General features: G+C 41.6%; 2 protein-coding genes across 2 annotated transcripts in view; both read left to right on the top strand.

Moving 5' to 3' along the window:
* The first annotated feature begins 2862 nt into the window (after positions 1 to 2862).
* Positions 2863 to 4392, top strand: LOC130176589 (peroxisomal membrane protein PEX13-like). Its single transcript, XM_056387758.1, has 5 exons — positions 2863 to 2881; positions 2978 to 3039; positions 3110 to 3168; positions 3241 to 4251; positions 4329 to 4392. The coding sequence occupies exons 2-4, from the start codon at positions 3035 to 3037 to the stop codon at positions 4239 to 4241; spliced, it is 1065 nt and encodes a 354-aa protein (XP_056243733.1). The 5' UTR covers positions 2863 to 2881; positions 2978 to 3034; the 3' UTR covers positions 4242 to 4251; positions 4329 to 4392.
* Positions 4393 to 5747: 1355 nt separating this feature from the next.
* tango6 (transport and golgi organization 6 homolog (Drosophila)) overlaps positions 5748 to 16025 on the top strand; it is a 29221-nt gene continuing 18943 nt past the window's right edge. The window contains exons 1-11 of the mRNA XM_056386315.1: positions 5748 to 5917; positions 6937 to 7595; positions 7694 to 7816; positions 8659 to 8800; positions 9092 to 9198; positions 10517 to 10679; positions 11149 to 11216; positions 11971 to 12083; positions 13469 to 13642; positions 13880 to 14006; positions 14268 to 14471. Of these exons, the coding sequence (XP_056242290.1) occupies positions 5866 to 5917; positions 6937 to 7595; positions 7694 to 7816; positions 8659 to 8800; positions 9092 to 9198; positions 10517 to 10679; positions 11149 to 11216; positions 11971 to 12083; positions 13469 to 13642; positions 13880 to 14006; positions 14268 to 14471 (1932 nt within the window). The 5' untranslated portion in view covers positions 5748 to 5865. The remainder of the gene's footprint in view (positions 5918 to 6936; positions 7596 to 7693; positions 7817 to 8658; positions 8801 to 9091; positions 9199 to 10516; positions 10680 to 11148; positions 11217 to 11970; positions 12084 to 13468; positions 13643 to 13879; positions 14007 to 14267; positions 14472 to 16025) is intronic.

The raw sequence follows: 16025 nt of genomic DNA, 5'->3' as shown, positions 1-16025 counted from the left end.
CCCATGTAATGTCAAGACTCTGGTTCAGGAACCTGGGAAGGTGAAAACACCCTGGAACCTGTTATCATGCAGCAGTTTGTCTAAACCTTCTGCATGGAAAGAACTTCCATTAGGGGCTTTTCCACTCCATGCAGTGCTTTTAAAAACAAGTATCTAAACGGGTAACCAATGAGAGGCCAGTACAGGGGAGATGAGGTCTCGCTGCAATTGAGATGGGGCTGAATGATGCCTACACAGAAAATTGCAGTAGTCAAGGCAAGAATAACCTGTCTTACTTGGTCTGAGGTAGATGGGCTACAATAGAGGCTGCTTGGAGCCCCCAGGGTAAAAGTACATAAAGAGGGAATGCTTTTGTGCTGCCAGAGTGGTGGCCCTAAACCCATGAGCCTGCATGGTGTTCAGGGTCACCAGCACAAACAGTTTCTTTAAAATGTTGCAGTTTTGTTTCTCCATCTGAAATGGAATTGTCAGTGTCTGAATATTTTACTCTATCTGACTTAACTTTTTTTTTTTTTTTGCTTATTGTGGTTTGCATTCATTAAATGAGGCATATACAGTAACCTTTAAAGTTTACTTGCCATTATATTCACCAGTTTTATTTTCTTAATGGCTTTTAATTCATATTTATGTATTTTAATTTGTCTCATGTTTTATCTTTACACTATCCATAGTTTTTGTGGTTGCAACTTCTGTGATAACATTAACAGACTGGAGAAGTGGGTAGGAATCAGGTATGGCTTTAAACTGGTTCAAGTCCCATCTATTTAATAGATGTTTTTCTGTGTCGCTGGCTGTCTCAGTCTCATCCTCCAATAACTCACCCTACGGTATCCCCCAAGGCTCTATTGTGGGTCCGATTTTATTTTCCATTTATATGCTCCCGCTCGGCGACATCCGTAAATTCAATGTTAATTTTCACTGCTACGCCCATGACACACAACTTTACCTACCAGTCAGAATCAGTAATAAGTCCAACATAGCAACCCTCCACAATTGTCTCACAGAAATGAAATACTGGATGTCAGACAACTTCTTACAATTAAATCAGACAAAATCGGAGGTCATCGTACTTGGTCCACCTGCAAAAAGAATCCAAATCAGAGAAAACTTAGGTCAATTAACAAACCACACTAAACCTTCAGCCAAAAATCTTGGAGCCATTTTTGATCAGTATCTGTGTTTTACACCCCAGGTGAAAAAAGTTGTTCAATCATGTTTTTATCATTTGAGTAACATAGCCAAGGTCAAGTCTCTAGTTTCTGGCACAGACTTATACATGCTTTTATTTCCTCCCACTTTGACTACTGCAGCTCTCTCTACATCTGTCTCAATCAAAAATCAATCCAGCACCTACAGTTAGTTCAGAACGCTCTAGCTCATCTACTAACCCAGTCCACCAAATGTGCCTATATCACTCCAGCCCTTGCATCCCTTCACTGGCTGCCTGTTTATTTTAGGATTGATTTTAAAGTTCTTTTAATTACAGACTTGGGATGGCTGCTCCTTATATTTCTTTTTTTTGTCATTAAAGTTTTTTATTTATTCATACACACATCACAGTCTGAGATCCTCTGGTAGCTCGCTGCTGGCCATTCCAAAGTCTAGGTTAAAAACCAGAGGAGACAGGGCCTTTGCCGTCAGGGCCCCTAAACTTCAGCTACCAGAAGAGATTAGACTTGCAGTGTCAGTTCCCCGTTTTATCTCACTTCTTAAGACACACTTTTATAAAAATGCTTTTATTTTGTGATGTCTTTTAATTTCATTTGCATTTCACTTTGATTTTTTTATGTTTGTATTTGATTCATGTGAAGAACTGTTATTTGTATTGAAAATTGCATTACAAATAAACTATTATTATTATTATTATTATTATTATCATCATTATTATTATTATTATTATTAAAACTCATGCTTTGTGCAGCACATTGTGCTTCCACCTAGAATGAAATGTACTATATAAATAAAACTTTGCTTGCCAGCTTCTCCTCAGTGAGTGGCCAGGTCAGGTCCACTGAAGGCTCACGCTGATGGCTCTAGGTTCAAAAATGTTCTTCACAATACATTAACTTTACACATGGTTCCACTGTGTTCCTGCTATGTTTGGTTGTCATGTTCACATTACTATTGATTCTCTCCAATCAGACACGACCTGACCCACCCCTGGTTTAAATACAGTATTAAAGCACCAATAATCTGAGTCATATTATTCATTATATCTCTGAAATCTACATGAAGGTTTAGAGTCACTACTATGAGATCATGTAAGTATGGCCCAGATAAACACCTACTGGCTGTGTAGTCACTCTGCTCAGTCTGTCATCAGTGGTTCTGACCAGTCTTGATTATTCTTTATTGTTTTTTGGCAACAGTGTGTTGTGGCTTTCATGCAAAATAAACACACTGAAGTGATCTGGATTGATATTATTATGGTTCCCAGCTGTTTCAGAGCCACTGTGAGGATCTGATAGCCAACTTATGAAATTTACTTGTTTGTCTGACTCGAGATCAGAAAGCAGAGCAAATAAAAATTTAGATTAAATCATCAGTGTATCATTAATACACTTCATTGTGTAAATAGTTCAATTCATGACAATCAACTACACACACCTGTTCAATGTTAATGTAGTAATTATCGTAAATGTATGTAAGATATTTTACCAAGCAGGAGAAAACATGTTAAGTGTTGTTGGTGGAAAACTGGCTGTTTTACCAGAAAAAAATATTCTCAAAACGTTTTTCACCTTGAACACACCTCAGGTTTCATTGTTATCAGCTGTGCCCACTTAGCCATCAATTAACACAGCTTTGAGAATCCTTTAAAAGAAGCTCAGGAGGCTCATAAAGACATTGTGCTTGTGGAAGACTGTTGTGCCAGTAGTAGGTAAGCCACAGTTTTTGGCTGGGTTGCTTATTTTTTTGTTGTTCATGTTACTTCAATGTTAAGAGGACCAATGTTGTCTGTGCTTTACCTCTATAGTTTCTTGGGAAAAATTGCAGGGCAGACATCCTGAGTTTATCCACCTACTGAGACAAAATGATGTAAGTAGATGAATGATGTTTCTTAAAATTAGTGTACTTAAACTTTATCCTAAAGCAAATGTGTCTGCAGGATGTTTTGGATTTCATGTCTACTGATTGGAAGCATCAGCTGTAGTCCCTTACCAAAAGGTAAGATGATTCCTACCCAACTCAAGACTATTGGTGTTGCTATTAAATTACTCATTTCTAATGTTCTTCCAGAGTATGGATCAGAAGCTGCTCCTGCAGCAGCCTCAGAACCTTTAGAGGTGCCACTCCCTTACCGCCCTGGTAGCTGGAACAGATGGGTGAGTTCTATCGGCAGCAGCTCCCCTAAACCAAGTCTACCCAACCCAACCTCTGAAACTGGTGCTTCTGCCAGTGCTGTCCCTGGAAGTTCCAGCAGCCGCTACACTGGGGGCAGTGACTTCAACAGTGGGTACCTTAGTGTCAGGGATGAGGCCTATAAAATCCCTGAGGTCAGTTACTATGGGGCTTATGCAGCCTCTGACCCTAGTGGATATGGCACTGCAAGTGGCATTTATACTGGTGGTTATGGTAGTTCAGCTAGTGGATATGGTGGCAGTGCTCCAAGTGGCAGTTATGCTAGCCCATCTAGTGGATATGACAGCAGTGCTGCAAGTGGCACTTATACTGGTGGCTATGCTAGCTCAGCTAGTGGGTATGGTGGCAGTGCCCCAAGTGGAAGTTATACTGGTGGCTATGCTAGCCCACCTAGTGGATATTATGGCAGTGCTCCAAGTGGCAGTTATACTGGTGGCTATGCTAGCCCACCTAGTGGATATGATGGCAGTGCTCCAAGTGGCAGTTATACTGGTGGCTATGCTAGCCCACCTAGTGGATATGATGGCAGTGCTCCAAGTGGAAGTTATACTGGTGGCTATGCTAGCTCAGACAGTGGCTATGCAGGGAGCAGCTCTTATGGGTATGTTAGCCCTCAAGATGAGGCCAGCTCTGGATCTGCCACCAACACTGGTGCTGGTCTTGAGACCCCTGAGCCAGTCTTCAGTGACGTGTCTGACCTGGAGCCAGTCTACTCCTTCAGTTCTCGTTCAAGCTACCAGCGAGGAAGAGAGCTGTTTGCTCAAACCCGATACACCCCAGGAGAGCCTGCTCCCCATGTCATGCCAGTATCCAGACGCATCAGCAAAACACCCACTCAAAGCGACTCTGCTGGAGCTCCAGCTAAAGGTGGCTTCTAGAGACTTTCTGGTAAGGCACAGTTCACTGCATATCTGCTATAATTGCAGCATTTGCTCTCTTGACTGACTAATGCCTTTGTCTTTCAGGTCTCCATGATGTCTCACTGCTGCTTGGTTATGATCTGATACCAATAAACTGGTTTTCATCAAATCTTGTCTATGATCTCAATGTCTTACACGTGACTACTGGGTTTAAGGGTGAACATTTAATGCTTCTGACTTGAAGTAGAAACTGCTGACACATGAGTCTGGTAGCTTTTGGCATGCAACACCAAAGTTTATAATCTGTCCACTTTAACATTTGTTCTTCTGTTAGTTTGCTAATGGCAGGTTGACTTTCATTTTAAGAGACATGTCTGCATGAAAGAGGGTTATCTGATTCTGCTGAGTTATAGAGCATTACATGAGTTGTGCATTTACTGTGCAGGCAGTCTAACAAAAGGTGCTACTGTTAATGGAGGAACCAGTGTCAAGAGCTTGACTTGTATAAGGACTAATGGTTCATTATGTAAACCTCTTCTGCCTGATGGGTGAAGGCAACTGACATGATGTCCAGCAGAGGGTGCTCCACTACAACCAGAAAATGGTCCTCCAATAAACTCTCGGGAGGTGCTGTAGGCCATGGCTCAGTCTACATGTTCTGTGTGCTCATGTGTAAATCAAATGTCAGGTTTGTTTTCCAAAATATCTTGGTGCAGACCTATCTTCTCTCCATGGCAATTTAATACAACTTCCACTACCCTCCTACAGCACATACCAAGACATGGTCACATGCATTTGGTTTTGTTCAGAGGACTTGGAGTTTTCTGACTGTTATAGCTTTGACAGACTGGATGTGATTGAGACCTAGCTACTGGCAGCACAATCTGCAGATGTGTAGTTTGTAGGGTGGGTTCAGCTGAAGATGGCCACTTTGGTAAATGCCCTGGGGAACCACTGACATTTTCTGATTTAGTCAGTTTTTTTTTTTTTTTTTAAGTGAGCTATTGTATTGTAAACTAAAGCAGAGACAGCACTTTAAGAATTCAGTAACTACTAAATGTTTTTACCATGACAATTTTGTTTTATTTCTTTTTTTTCCCCCCCTCTTCCTGGCAGAAATGGGCTCTCAGTTTCAGCACTTTACTACAAAGCACTCTGTTCTTTTGTTGATCATGTAAGTCTCATAGAACTGAGAAATCATGTGATTGTTTTGTCAGTATTAGTCATTCATACATACAAAGCATTAGAGCCATGGGGAACTATCTAAATATAGAAATTAAAGAACCCAAATCCACGTTTTTTTGCAGCTTTCTCATCTTATGACTTATAATTTTAATGTACTGTTTGGTTTCTTTTCCAAATACTATAAAAGGTTTAGACTCGCTAAATTACTATTATGTTTGCAAGTGAAGGCTGTGTGCATTCTACTGCAGTGCTGTGGATGTAGCGTTAGCCAATCCCACAATCCCAGTATGATGCGTGATGACGTATAATTTCAGCGCCATTTTGAGTTTTAGCCGACGGCGTAACGTGGGCATAACAACACAACATATTCACGGCTTGGCTAAGCTAATGTAGTTCGTATGAAAAACAAGTGCTGTAAATCATATGCAGTAAAGTCGGTTGTTTGTGTGATGGCGACATGACTGCAGCTATTCTCTCAGCGATAAATACCCTCACGAAACCTCTTGGCGGTAAGTGGATAATATAAATATAACTAACTCAGATAAAAGGTAAGAGTAAATTTCCCGTTAGGTATGGCATGGTATAGGTGGTGATTGTAAAATTTAATCCTGGCTGCTGTAAACCAACCTTTAATGATAAAAAAAAAAAAAGTTAAAGTAAGCACTTCATATTCACCCTTTTTTCCAGGTGCATACGTGTGTTTTCTGTATCAGTCACTGTGTTTAGACAGAGATACCAATTCCTCACAAATTCTGAAGTGTTTTGTCAGAACAATGACAGGTAGCAACCTAGTAAACCTCTGCTGATCTCTTCTCATTCCTAGACACATTCATGTTCTTTATTATTTTCATCTGCCGAGGTTAACTAGGTTATCCATCTAATTGCTTGATAAGTTATTAAAGGTCCCATATATTATAAAGGTAGATTTCCATGTGTTGTTTGATTATAAAGCAGGTCTAGGTTCTATAATAATACTGTAAAAGTATCAAAGCCTCAGTCCACAGAGAAATGCACACAGCCTGTATTCAGAAACTGAGCCTTGAAACGAGCTGTCAGGACTTCTGTAACTTTGTGATGTCACGACGAAGCAGTCACTGACTGCTCTCAGCCATGCCTCAAACCCTGCCCACCTTGAGCCACCATCTAACCTTGCACCATCTAACCTTGCAAGATTCTCTGTGTTTACCGGAAATCTGCTATATTTTTATTCAATCACAACAACAGTTAGCCAATCAGAAGACAGGCTCAGAGCCTCCTCTCTTCTGATTGGCTCACTGTCCTGTTGTTACTAGAGCTCCAGAGAGAAGCATGAGAGAGGAGATGTAAAACTATATTATAACTATATTATACAACTTCACTTCAAATAAAACACTGGAAAAGTGTAAAATGTTGATCTTTAAGTCACATTTACAATCTACAAACAATTTCTCAGCAGAAATAAAAGATAGGCTACATACAATCAAAAATCCTGTGCAGAATTACTTGTACACAACCCTCTATGTTATATTCTTTGTGTCGTTGTCTGCAGAGGCGTCTGTGCGTGATGATCAGTCCTCACAACAAGAGGCTCTGTTGGCCGTGCTGCGGACCAACAGGGCCCTCCTCCTCCAGCAGCTTCAGAGTGAGAGCAGCTTTGAGGAGGTGAGGAGGCTGAGGGAGGAGGTGGTGGTGGAGGCAGAATGGTTCTCCAGCGATACAGAAGATGCCACATGGGGCTTTGTGCAGGAGTGTCTCCTCCTGCTTCTCACCTTAGCACGACGCCTTTCTAATGACCTCGAACTTTTCAAGCAGACCTACGCTCCCTCTGCAGCTAAACAACACACCCCTGAGATGGCTCCACCATTACCTCCTGATGTTCTCAGTGTCACCCAGCTGAAGACGCTCGGAGCAGCTCTTCAGTTTGTGGTCTCTCTGGGGCTCTGTCCCTACTTGGCCCCTGGAGTGGGTGTGCCACTGGGTTGCAGGTCAGCTTTTGGAGCCATGGTGGAAAAACTTGTCCGTGGTGGAGAAGTGTCAGCAGAGGGACGCCGCCTTCTTGTCACCACAAATGTCCTGTTGAAGTTGGCAGAGCTGTCGTCTCTCGCCACGTTGGTGTTCACACAGCATCTGGGGGACGTGATGGCAGCACTGTGCCAGCTCGGCTACCAGCCACACCGGACAGAGAGAGGAGGCTCAGAGGAGGAGAAGGTAACTCATCTGGATATGGATTTTTTGTTCCTTTTTTGCAAGGATAAGTCAAGAGAAATAAAACACATCTGTTTTCTTTTTTCTTGAAAACCTTTTAGATGCAGAAACTCAGTGCTGAGGAATGTCGAACTTGCAAGGAGGCCCTCAGAAGTCTTCTAGGAAAAGTCTACCAGCCAATCGTCATCAAGGAGCTGCTGATCCTCCAAGGTGCACCCAGACAGGTATGCATGTCCCTTTCTGGGCAGGGGGTTATACCAGGGACAGCTGGAATAAGGGGTGATAAGAGTGCATTGTTTTATTTGATATGTATTTGAAATTATAATATCATGTTGTTGTTGCCCCTTAGTTAGATGTGATTTCAGATTAACTGATCTCACCTAAATACCAACTGCAACATAAGGAGTTTTATTTATTTATTTTCTTAAGTTCCATCTGGCTGTTGAAATGAAATTATTTTTTTGGCAGCTCTGGGACATTGCAAAAAGCTGTGAGCACATTACTGACCTTATTATCACCTTTGTAAAGTTGATCTGGAGAACATGTTAGCAGCACAGATATGTTATAGCAATATTTATAGCATTCATTTAGACAGGAGTTTCTGACCATCACATATATGCAGTCTTATATTTACTCTCATTTTAGCTCTGTTTTAGTTTCCATCATTCAGAGAAAATATATCTTAGCCGTCTCTTTAGCTGCTAAATGCTGAATTATGCCAACTTTGCTACCTGCTGTGTGGTGCTTGACAGGTTGTGTACACTTAGATTATCAGAGCTTTTTTGGTGACAGCAGCTGCTGGAAACAACATTAATGATGAGAGCAATGAGACTGAACCAAAACAATAAAGTTACAGGTCGGAAAAATCTAAACGAGCTGAAAGATGCTGAAACACAGAGTAGAGAGGAACTGCATAATTCTTTTTTATCTTCTTTGTTTGTGACTGAATATAAACCTATTGATTTGAAGAGATTTCAAGAATGGCAGCGTTCTCTGTTATTAAAGGTGCGTTTTCTTGTAAACTGGATTTCCCAGTTTAGTTTATTTGTACTGTCCGTCCTTCCAGTCTGGTGGCTCGAGCAGCAGGGCAGCTCTGGGATCAGCTCCGGCCTGGCTGAGGCGTCTGTGTGGTCAGCTGCTGTCTGAGCGCCTGATGCAGCCAAACGGTGTCCGGGCTGTAGTCAGAGCCATCCTGGAGGGTGGAACAGGTGAGTAGGAGGGGAGGTAGAGACGGCACAGTGGAGGAAGTAGTGAATAGCAGAGTCTGACTGAAACAAGTAGAGATTCAAATATTGACTCACACTTAATGCATTCAATCATAACAGCACAAAGCAACCAAATAATACTTGATAAGTTGTACTGATTTATTTGTGTCCTCCACACTGTGTTTGCCTCTATTGTATCATTTGCTTAATATCTTGTATTTTACATTTTGAATCTTTTTATATAATAGAACTTTTGTGTGACGTGTGCACTGAGACACTGTCTCTGTCCTGTAGGGGGCGAGTCAGACTGGAGGAAATGTGATGTTGTGGCCAGGATCCTGGTTGCCTGCCCTAAACAGTCTGCCTCAGCAAACAGCTACTATAGACAAATCTGTCCTCAGGTCAGCTCAACACACACACACACACACACACACACACACACACACACTGGAATATGTACTAACCTCAGTCATTTTACATGCCTTTAAGAACATCCTGTCATTTTGAGAGATCATGTTACACAGGTGCAGTTAATTCGTCAGATTACTGTAAATCTATATATAAATGCAGCCGGTCAGTTATCATATTTCTCCTCTACCTCCGACCTTATTCTGTCTTAACTTACCTTAACTGTATTAATGGGGGAATATGCTGCTTCTTTCTTTTGATTGGTGTGTGTGTGTGTGTGTGTGTGTGTGTGTGTGTGTGTGTGTGTATCCTCTCACTGTCTGCGATAACACCCACACACACACACACAAATGAAAAGGAAACAGCTTTTCCTCACAGTGTGAATGTGCCCTAAATACAAATAGTAATAAATAGAACTATTCTGAATACAAGGATCATTACTGTGTGCAGAGATCCTTCCTTTCATCCACTGGCTGTGCTGTCACAGCAGCAGTTCCCCTGTCTTTGCACGACTCACGCGCAGTAAATGCATATAAAAGCAGATTAGATATGGTATTTATAACCAAACACACAACACATCTCCAGGAGAAATCTAGCTGGTGAAATGAAGTTTCTTTTATCCTCCACCCAAGTTTATCGTTTGATGTTTAAGAAGTCAGCTAAGTGAATAAATTCACCTGTAACCTGGTAACTTAATTGTGTGTGAACAGCCTTTTTCTCAGTCACTCCTTTAATGGTGTAGTTTGTGTGGATCAAACTACACTACACCAAACAACAACACTACTGTGTGTAATTCTGGTTTATTACAACCTGGATGTTATTGTTTCCATTCCACTAAAAGGAAGAGGTCAGAAATGGCAGTCAGGTGATCGGACAGTTTGTAAAACAAAAACCTACATCCATCACAGTTTACAGACCCTCCTTCTGATTCAGCTTCAACCTATTGTACTTAAGTAGTTGTGTGCACAGTTTTCCTGTGCAGTGACTCTACATTTTAGATGTGCTCACTTTCAGTTTGACCTCTAGATGAATTGGTTTAGGTCATTCGGATAAACTGTTGGCATGTGTGATTTGTCTAATCAGCTGACTGCTCATGTTTGTCGCTGTGTTCCCAAATCTCAGCAGTTAGTTTGCTCAGTATGACGTTACTACAGAGAAAGTGAAAAAATGAAAGTGAAAATGATCTCTCCAAATAAAATTGTGACTCAAACGCAATATCTGCCACAATGATCGATTTTGTTTTTTGCGTATCGTTCAGCTGTAATTTTTACGCGTTTGTTATTCTTTGTTGTATTTGTTGTTATTCTGTAGATCCTCGACCTCCTGCACTTCAAAGACAAGCTGACAGCCCAGCAGTTCCAGCGTGTGGCCACCAGGACGGCGCTCTCCATGGCGCAGGAGAAGCCCAGCTTTGCTCATCAGTACCTGCTCATTCCCCTGCTCGCACCTCTGCAACGCTGCACCACTGCCTCCAGTCAGTAAAGTGGCATCATATCCACATGTGTTGTGTCCTGTGGATCCTGAGATGTGCTGTGGGATGATCATAATTTAATTAAATCTTTAATGTACTTTAATATACACAGGGAAATGCCCCAATTTGCTGTAATCAGCATATTTTGAGATGCATTTTACTCAGGTGTATCGTCTAAACTCCATGCTGGTTTTCATTTGTTTAAATCACTCTGCAGAAATGTATTATATATGCAATTATTTATTTATTACAAAAAATAATGCACATATTCATATATTTCCATCAGAAAGGCTGTTGAGCTTCCACGTTATGTACAAGGTGTGTTCATATAAATTTCTGTCCAGAGAACAGGCGGTAACGGTTGTGCTGTTTGTTCTGCCAGCGATCATCACCTCGTCACAGAAACAGCAGATAGTTGATAAGTCAGATCTCAGCAGGGATGAACACTGTGGCGCTTGTGTGTGTTTTCCAGACGACGGCCATTCCCAAGCTGCAGTGGAGGAGTGGGAGCTGACACGCTGTGTGGAGGATGTGTACAAGGTGAGGACACGCCCAGGCATCCACTAAACACTGCAGTGATGCGCATCAGATACGCAGTAATGATCACAGCTCATGTCCTCGGTTAGGTCTCAAGGTGGGTTGGTGCACACCTTGAAGAGAATAGGAGAGAATGAAGCCACAATGACAGGACCATATGTCTGGTTGAAGACGGTAATAACCATGAAAATCTAAAGACACTGTTTTTGTAGTGATATAGGACTTGGGCTAATATTTAATATTATCACAATATTTCCCACCATATGCAAAATTTTGCATAATATCTGGACTTATTTATTTTTTGCAGTTTTGCACTCTGCTCTGCTGCCAAGTCTGACCCTCAATCCACTGCTTTGCCTACAGTACATTGAACCTTGGCATGTGACAAATAAAACATGAACTGCTGTTTAGTGGCAGCATCACTTATACTTGAAACAGAAAATACAATAATATGATTATATATCATAAAAAACCTCTCCCCGCCTGCAAAAAACAAAAACAACACAACCCCCGTTATGAAATTCTGGATATTGCTCTGCATGGGACCAAAACAATAATAAAACTTTAGCTTAATGATATACATTGGATTTTAAATAAATGCTGTATTGATGCAGATGTTAGTGGTTATTAGGTTTTGGTGTAATATCTGCAGTAACGCTGATGTTCCCTGCTGACACTGTATTTGTCTTATTATCTCTCATCCATATCATTCCTCTCCTCTCAGTGTCTTTTATCTTGTGTCTCTTGTTGCTGTCAGATCTGGGTGGTTGGAAACAGTCCATCAGCTGCTCTACTCAAAGCTCTAGAAGAAGTTCTCCCTGTTATTTTCACACTCTTCTGTTTCACCAAGCAGAATGTCTCCCACCTACGGTAACGTCTTCTCTGTTATTAACTGGGGCTCTCAGACATAATCACCGCAGTACCCTCACTTCCACAAAGTAAATGTAGTGCACCAGTGCTTTAGTCCATTAACTGCAAACCATGTCTTTAATGGTTATTTTTAACTAATCTGTTCACAGTGATTTTCCACATATCAGACAGTCACAAGTGTTCCAGCAGTGTGACACTTCAAACCTGGTTGAGATGTAACTCATCAGTGTGAAGGTTTCCCTGATCTTTATTTATTTGGACAAAGTGAAACAAAGTTTTCAGACAGTAAATTGGTGGTTATTAAAAAACCTGGTTCTCTTACGCTGATGGTGTTATGTTGGTGGATAGTGTGCGTACAACACCTATCTACACCTATAGATATTATACATCACAATGCTCTAGGCCCATTTTCATGAGAATGATGCAAGAATATAATTAGAAAATAATAGTTCATATCTATTAATATCTATTTCCAAAAAAGTTACAACCAGTAAATGAGCACTTCAGCTCAGTTTTTTACTGATTCACGCAAATTCCAAATGTAACATTGGGGGAAGAAAAAAATAATTTTGAAAGTATTGTGTTGTGAAAATGATTGATAACTGATAATGCAGATGTATGGAGGGACTTGGTTGCTGAGAATCATCATAGCCACAGGCAATACTCTGAGAAAATAAAGCCAGAAGGCAAAGATGAGCAAACACTGACATTAAGAAAAATTATATGAGGACTAAGTTACATTTCTTGTATTTTAAGGATAAATCTGTTGATATTCTATATTTTTTTTTACTGTCCCTAAATCCCATAAAAACACAAAAACCAACACTGACATTGATTCTGTGAACAAGAATCGTGTTTATCCAAAGCCTGATACATCTTACTCCTCTGTCTCATAGAGCTCCACTGTTATCAAAAACTATTAAAGGAGCTATTTGTAAGTTTTGTTATTGCTCGTAGCCAACGTTAGCATTAACAACTTACCAGTCCTGTCAAGAGCTTGAGCTGTCATTGCATTTACAGGACAAGAGGTTATGATGCTTCCTCTGAGCAGCGCTACTTCTTCAGGGACGGGACACTACATTGACATGGTCAACAGTCCTAGCTTGAAACTGCATTATCATATGTCACGATACTGATGGAAAATTGAGTGACAATATATAAATAGATAAGAAAACGGTCACAATTTCTACCATGGTTGAAGTCTCTACCTGTTGATTTTTGTTGTGGAGTAAAAACTGAAATTGAAACCAAAGGCAGGAAATCATTTTAAAAATGTGTAGTCACCAGAAATGTGAATTATACATGATTCATGGTTAATTCGATTTTAAGTAGGATACTGAAGATGAGCCTTGTTTGTGTGTGTGTGTGTCCTGTGTGTCCCGCAGCGCTCCCTGCCAGGACATTTTACTGTGGTACCTGAGCCACACTGAGACACCTACAGCCCTGTCAGCGCTGAGGCGACTCTCAGGCCTGCGGGGGCAGAGGGACGAGGCGGCAGAGTTCCACTTCACCCCAGGCGGTGATGGAGGAGCCAGGTTCAGCTCCAGAGAGAGCCTGAGGTGACAGACAAAGAAAAAAACATATTCTCACTAGCGATCTTTTCGTTGTGAAGGATGCTCACAACAGAAACATAACGAATAATGCAGAATTAGGGCAGCTCCTCTGAGATGTCTCGGGCCAATCAGCAACAGTAAAATAACTTAATGTGTCTCATTTCACCTCCATCCCTTTTTATGTTTTGAGCAACGATGACTGTCAGTGTAATTTATCATTTCTTCTTTGCTCTTGTCTCTCAGTGATGAGAGCGATGCTCTGTATGAGAAGCTGTCAGGGGAGCAGTGGAGGCTCCAGTGTCTGATGCAGTTACTGGCTGAACTCAAAGACTCCGACTTGCCAGGAGACTTCTTCCTGGACCTGCTGCAGGTAAGCAGTACATACACACGCACACACCCACACACGCACACACACACCTGTAAAACATCATTAAAGCCAGTGCATTTAATTTTCCCAGTCTGTTCAGTTTTTCTGAGGCTGTTGCAGCGACATTTGTTTAACTCTGTGATAACTTTGAGGTTGTATTGTGTGTGTGGATTCTTTTGTTCAGTGTGTCTGTTTGTTCTGACCCACCCAGTGGAGACAGTAACTTCAGTCGACGCTCCATCATGTTCCTTGTTTCTCCTGCAGGAGCTGACCAGCTGGACAGCTGCGGCAGATGAGGTGAAGGATGATGAAGAGGAGCTGGACGTGTCAGCCATGACACTCCTGGAGGTGGAGCAGCGAGTGCTGGGTCGAGCTGCGAGGCAAAGCCAGAGACTGGTTTTACTTCAGCTGCTGGCTGTGATGGTGGAGTCTCTGCAGCATACGGTGCTGCTGAGGAAGACCACACAGGTGAGCAGGGAGATAAGCTCCCCACAGAAGGAGCAGAAATGCTGAAGTGCAAAACGCATAGTCATGATGCCACAATCAAAATAATAAAAAAAACAAACAGACAGACAGACAAAGCAGCCATCTTTATGTCTGCTTTGTCTGTCTGTCTGTTTGTTTTTTTTTTCACAACTCTTAACTGGCCACAGTTGGTCTTTGGTATTTGAGCAGCTCACAGTTTCGAAGGATGTTAAGAGTTTGCCACGTTTAAATCACAAAATCAACAATTGTTGAGGCAATGTAGCTCATCTCATGTGTCAGGCTATCCACATTATCTTTACAGCCAGTTGCTCTTTTCTTATCTACAAACATAAACAGATCTTTTGTTGCACCTTGGTTTTGCTGAACGAGACAAACATCGATCAGGAAAAAGTGCTGCTGACTTCAGTTTGCAGGTTAATGAGCTGCTTAGCTGTAGCACAGTGCTAACAAAGCACTGTCCTTTGCTAGTAAATTACAGTTACCTGTTTATGGCACAGTTCCCCTCAGCTGACCAGCAGTCAGTCACATAGCTACACCAACCCACTTAGAGGTTGGGAGGTAAAATTTCTGATGTATTTCAAAATCATTTGATTTAATAGTAAAAAACGTACAATTTGGCGAGTGTGATTGATATTGTACTTAAAGATCATACTCTATCTTAGCGTAGTGATTGTTCAGTTCAGGCCTGGTATTAACATGCGTCTTCAGTGATCAGATCACAAGTGGACGGCTCTAAGTACCTCAGAATACACCGGGATTTAACATCGAGCGACCACTTGTGATCAGATCTCACCTCCCTGCTAAACAGGTATGTGTTGTTGTTTTTAGCCAAGAGAGGCAAGGAGGGACTGAGCCAATCAATGCGCTGCTCTGAGCTCTACAATAAAATAAGGTTTTAGCCAGCCAGAGTAGCTGGTCCTTCAATGTGGCTTTGCATTCACACTGCTAAAAGAATGTGTCCACATGTGGCCCAGAGTCCAGACCCCCTGCGAGTGTGGTCTGAGTGATCGGATATCTAACCCTGTCCTCAATGAGTCTCGGGTGGTTCACACCTGAACTTAGAGCTGACCACTAGTGATTAGATCACCTGAGACAGATGTTAATACCAGGTCTGAACAGGGCCTTACTGGACAGACTGGCTGCTGTGGGGATCAAACTCATTAGTAACAGATACTGTGAACAACAAATTCAACATTTATAGATACAGCAGATTTAACTGCAAATGACTTAATGCTTTGTGTCAGTGGTCAAAAACCACTGGTAACCGCTTGTACTGGCAGTAAAACGTCAGCAAGCCCGCACAGGTGACACAAAACCTAAGCACATATCATAGAGCACTCTGCTTGCTTGTGTAGAACTGTATCACGTGCACTATATCTGTTCTCGTTGTGACTGTCTGTGTCCCAAATTCATGTATTTTTAAGGATTACATTTATCTGGGCAGATGCTGCAGGGTAAACTGCACTTTGTTGCACTTTTATGTTGTGAACTTACTCAGAGGAAAATCCCCGAAGTGCCACCTCCACCCTGTGTGAG

This window comes from Seriola aureovittata, chromosome 10 (genome assembly GCF_021018895.1).
Source record: "Seriola aureovittata isolate HTS-2021-v1 ecotype China chromosome 10, ASM2101889v1, whole genome shotgun sequence".
Lineage (NCBI taxonomy): Eukaryota > Metazoa > Chordata > Actinopteri > Carangiformes > Carangidae > Seriola > Seriola aureovittata.
Note: the sequence above shows the minus strand (reverse complement) of the source record. Positions and strands in the feature narration are given on the sequence as shown.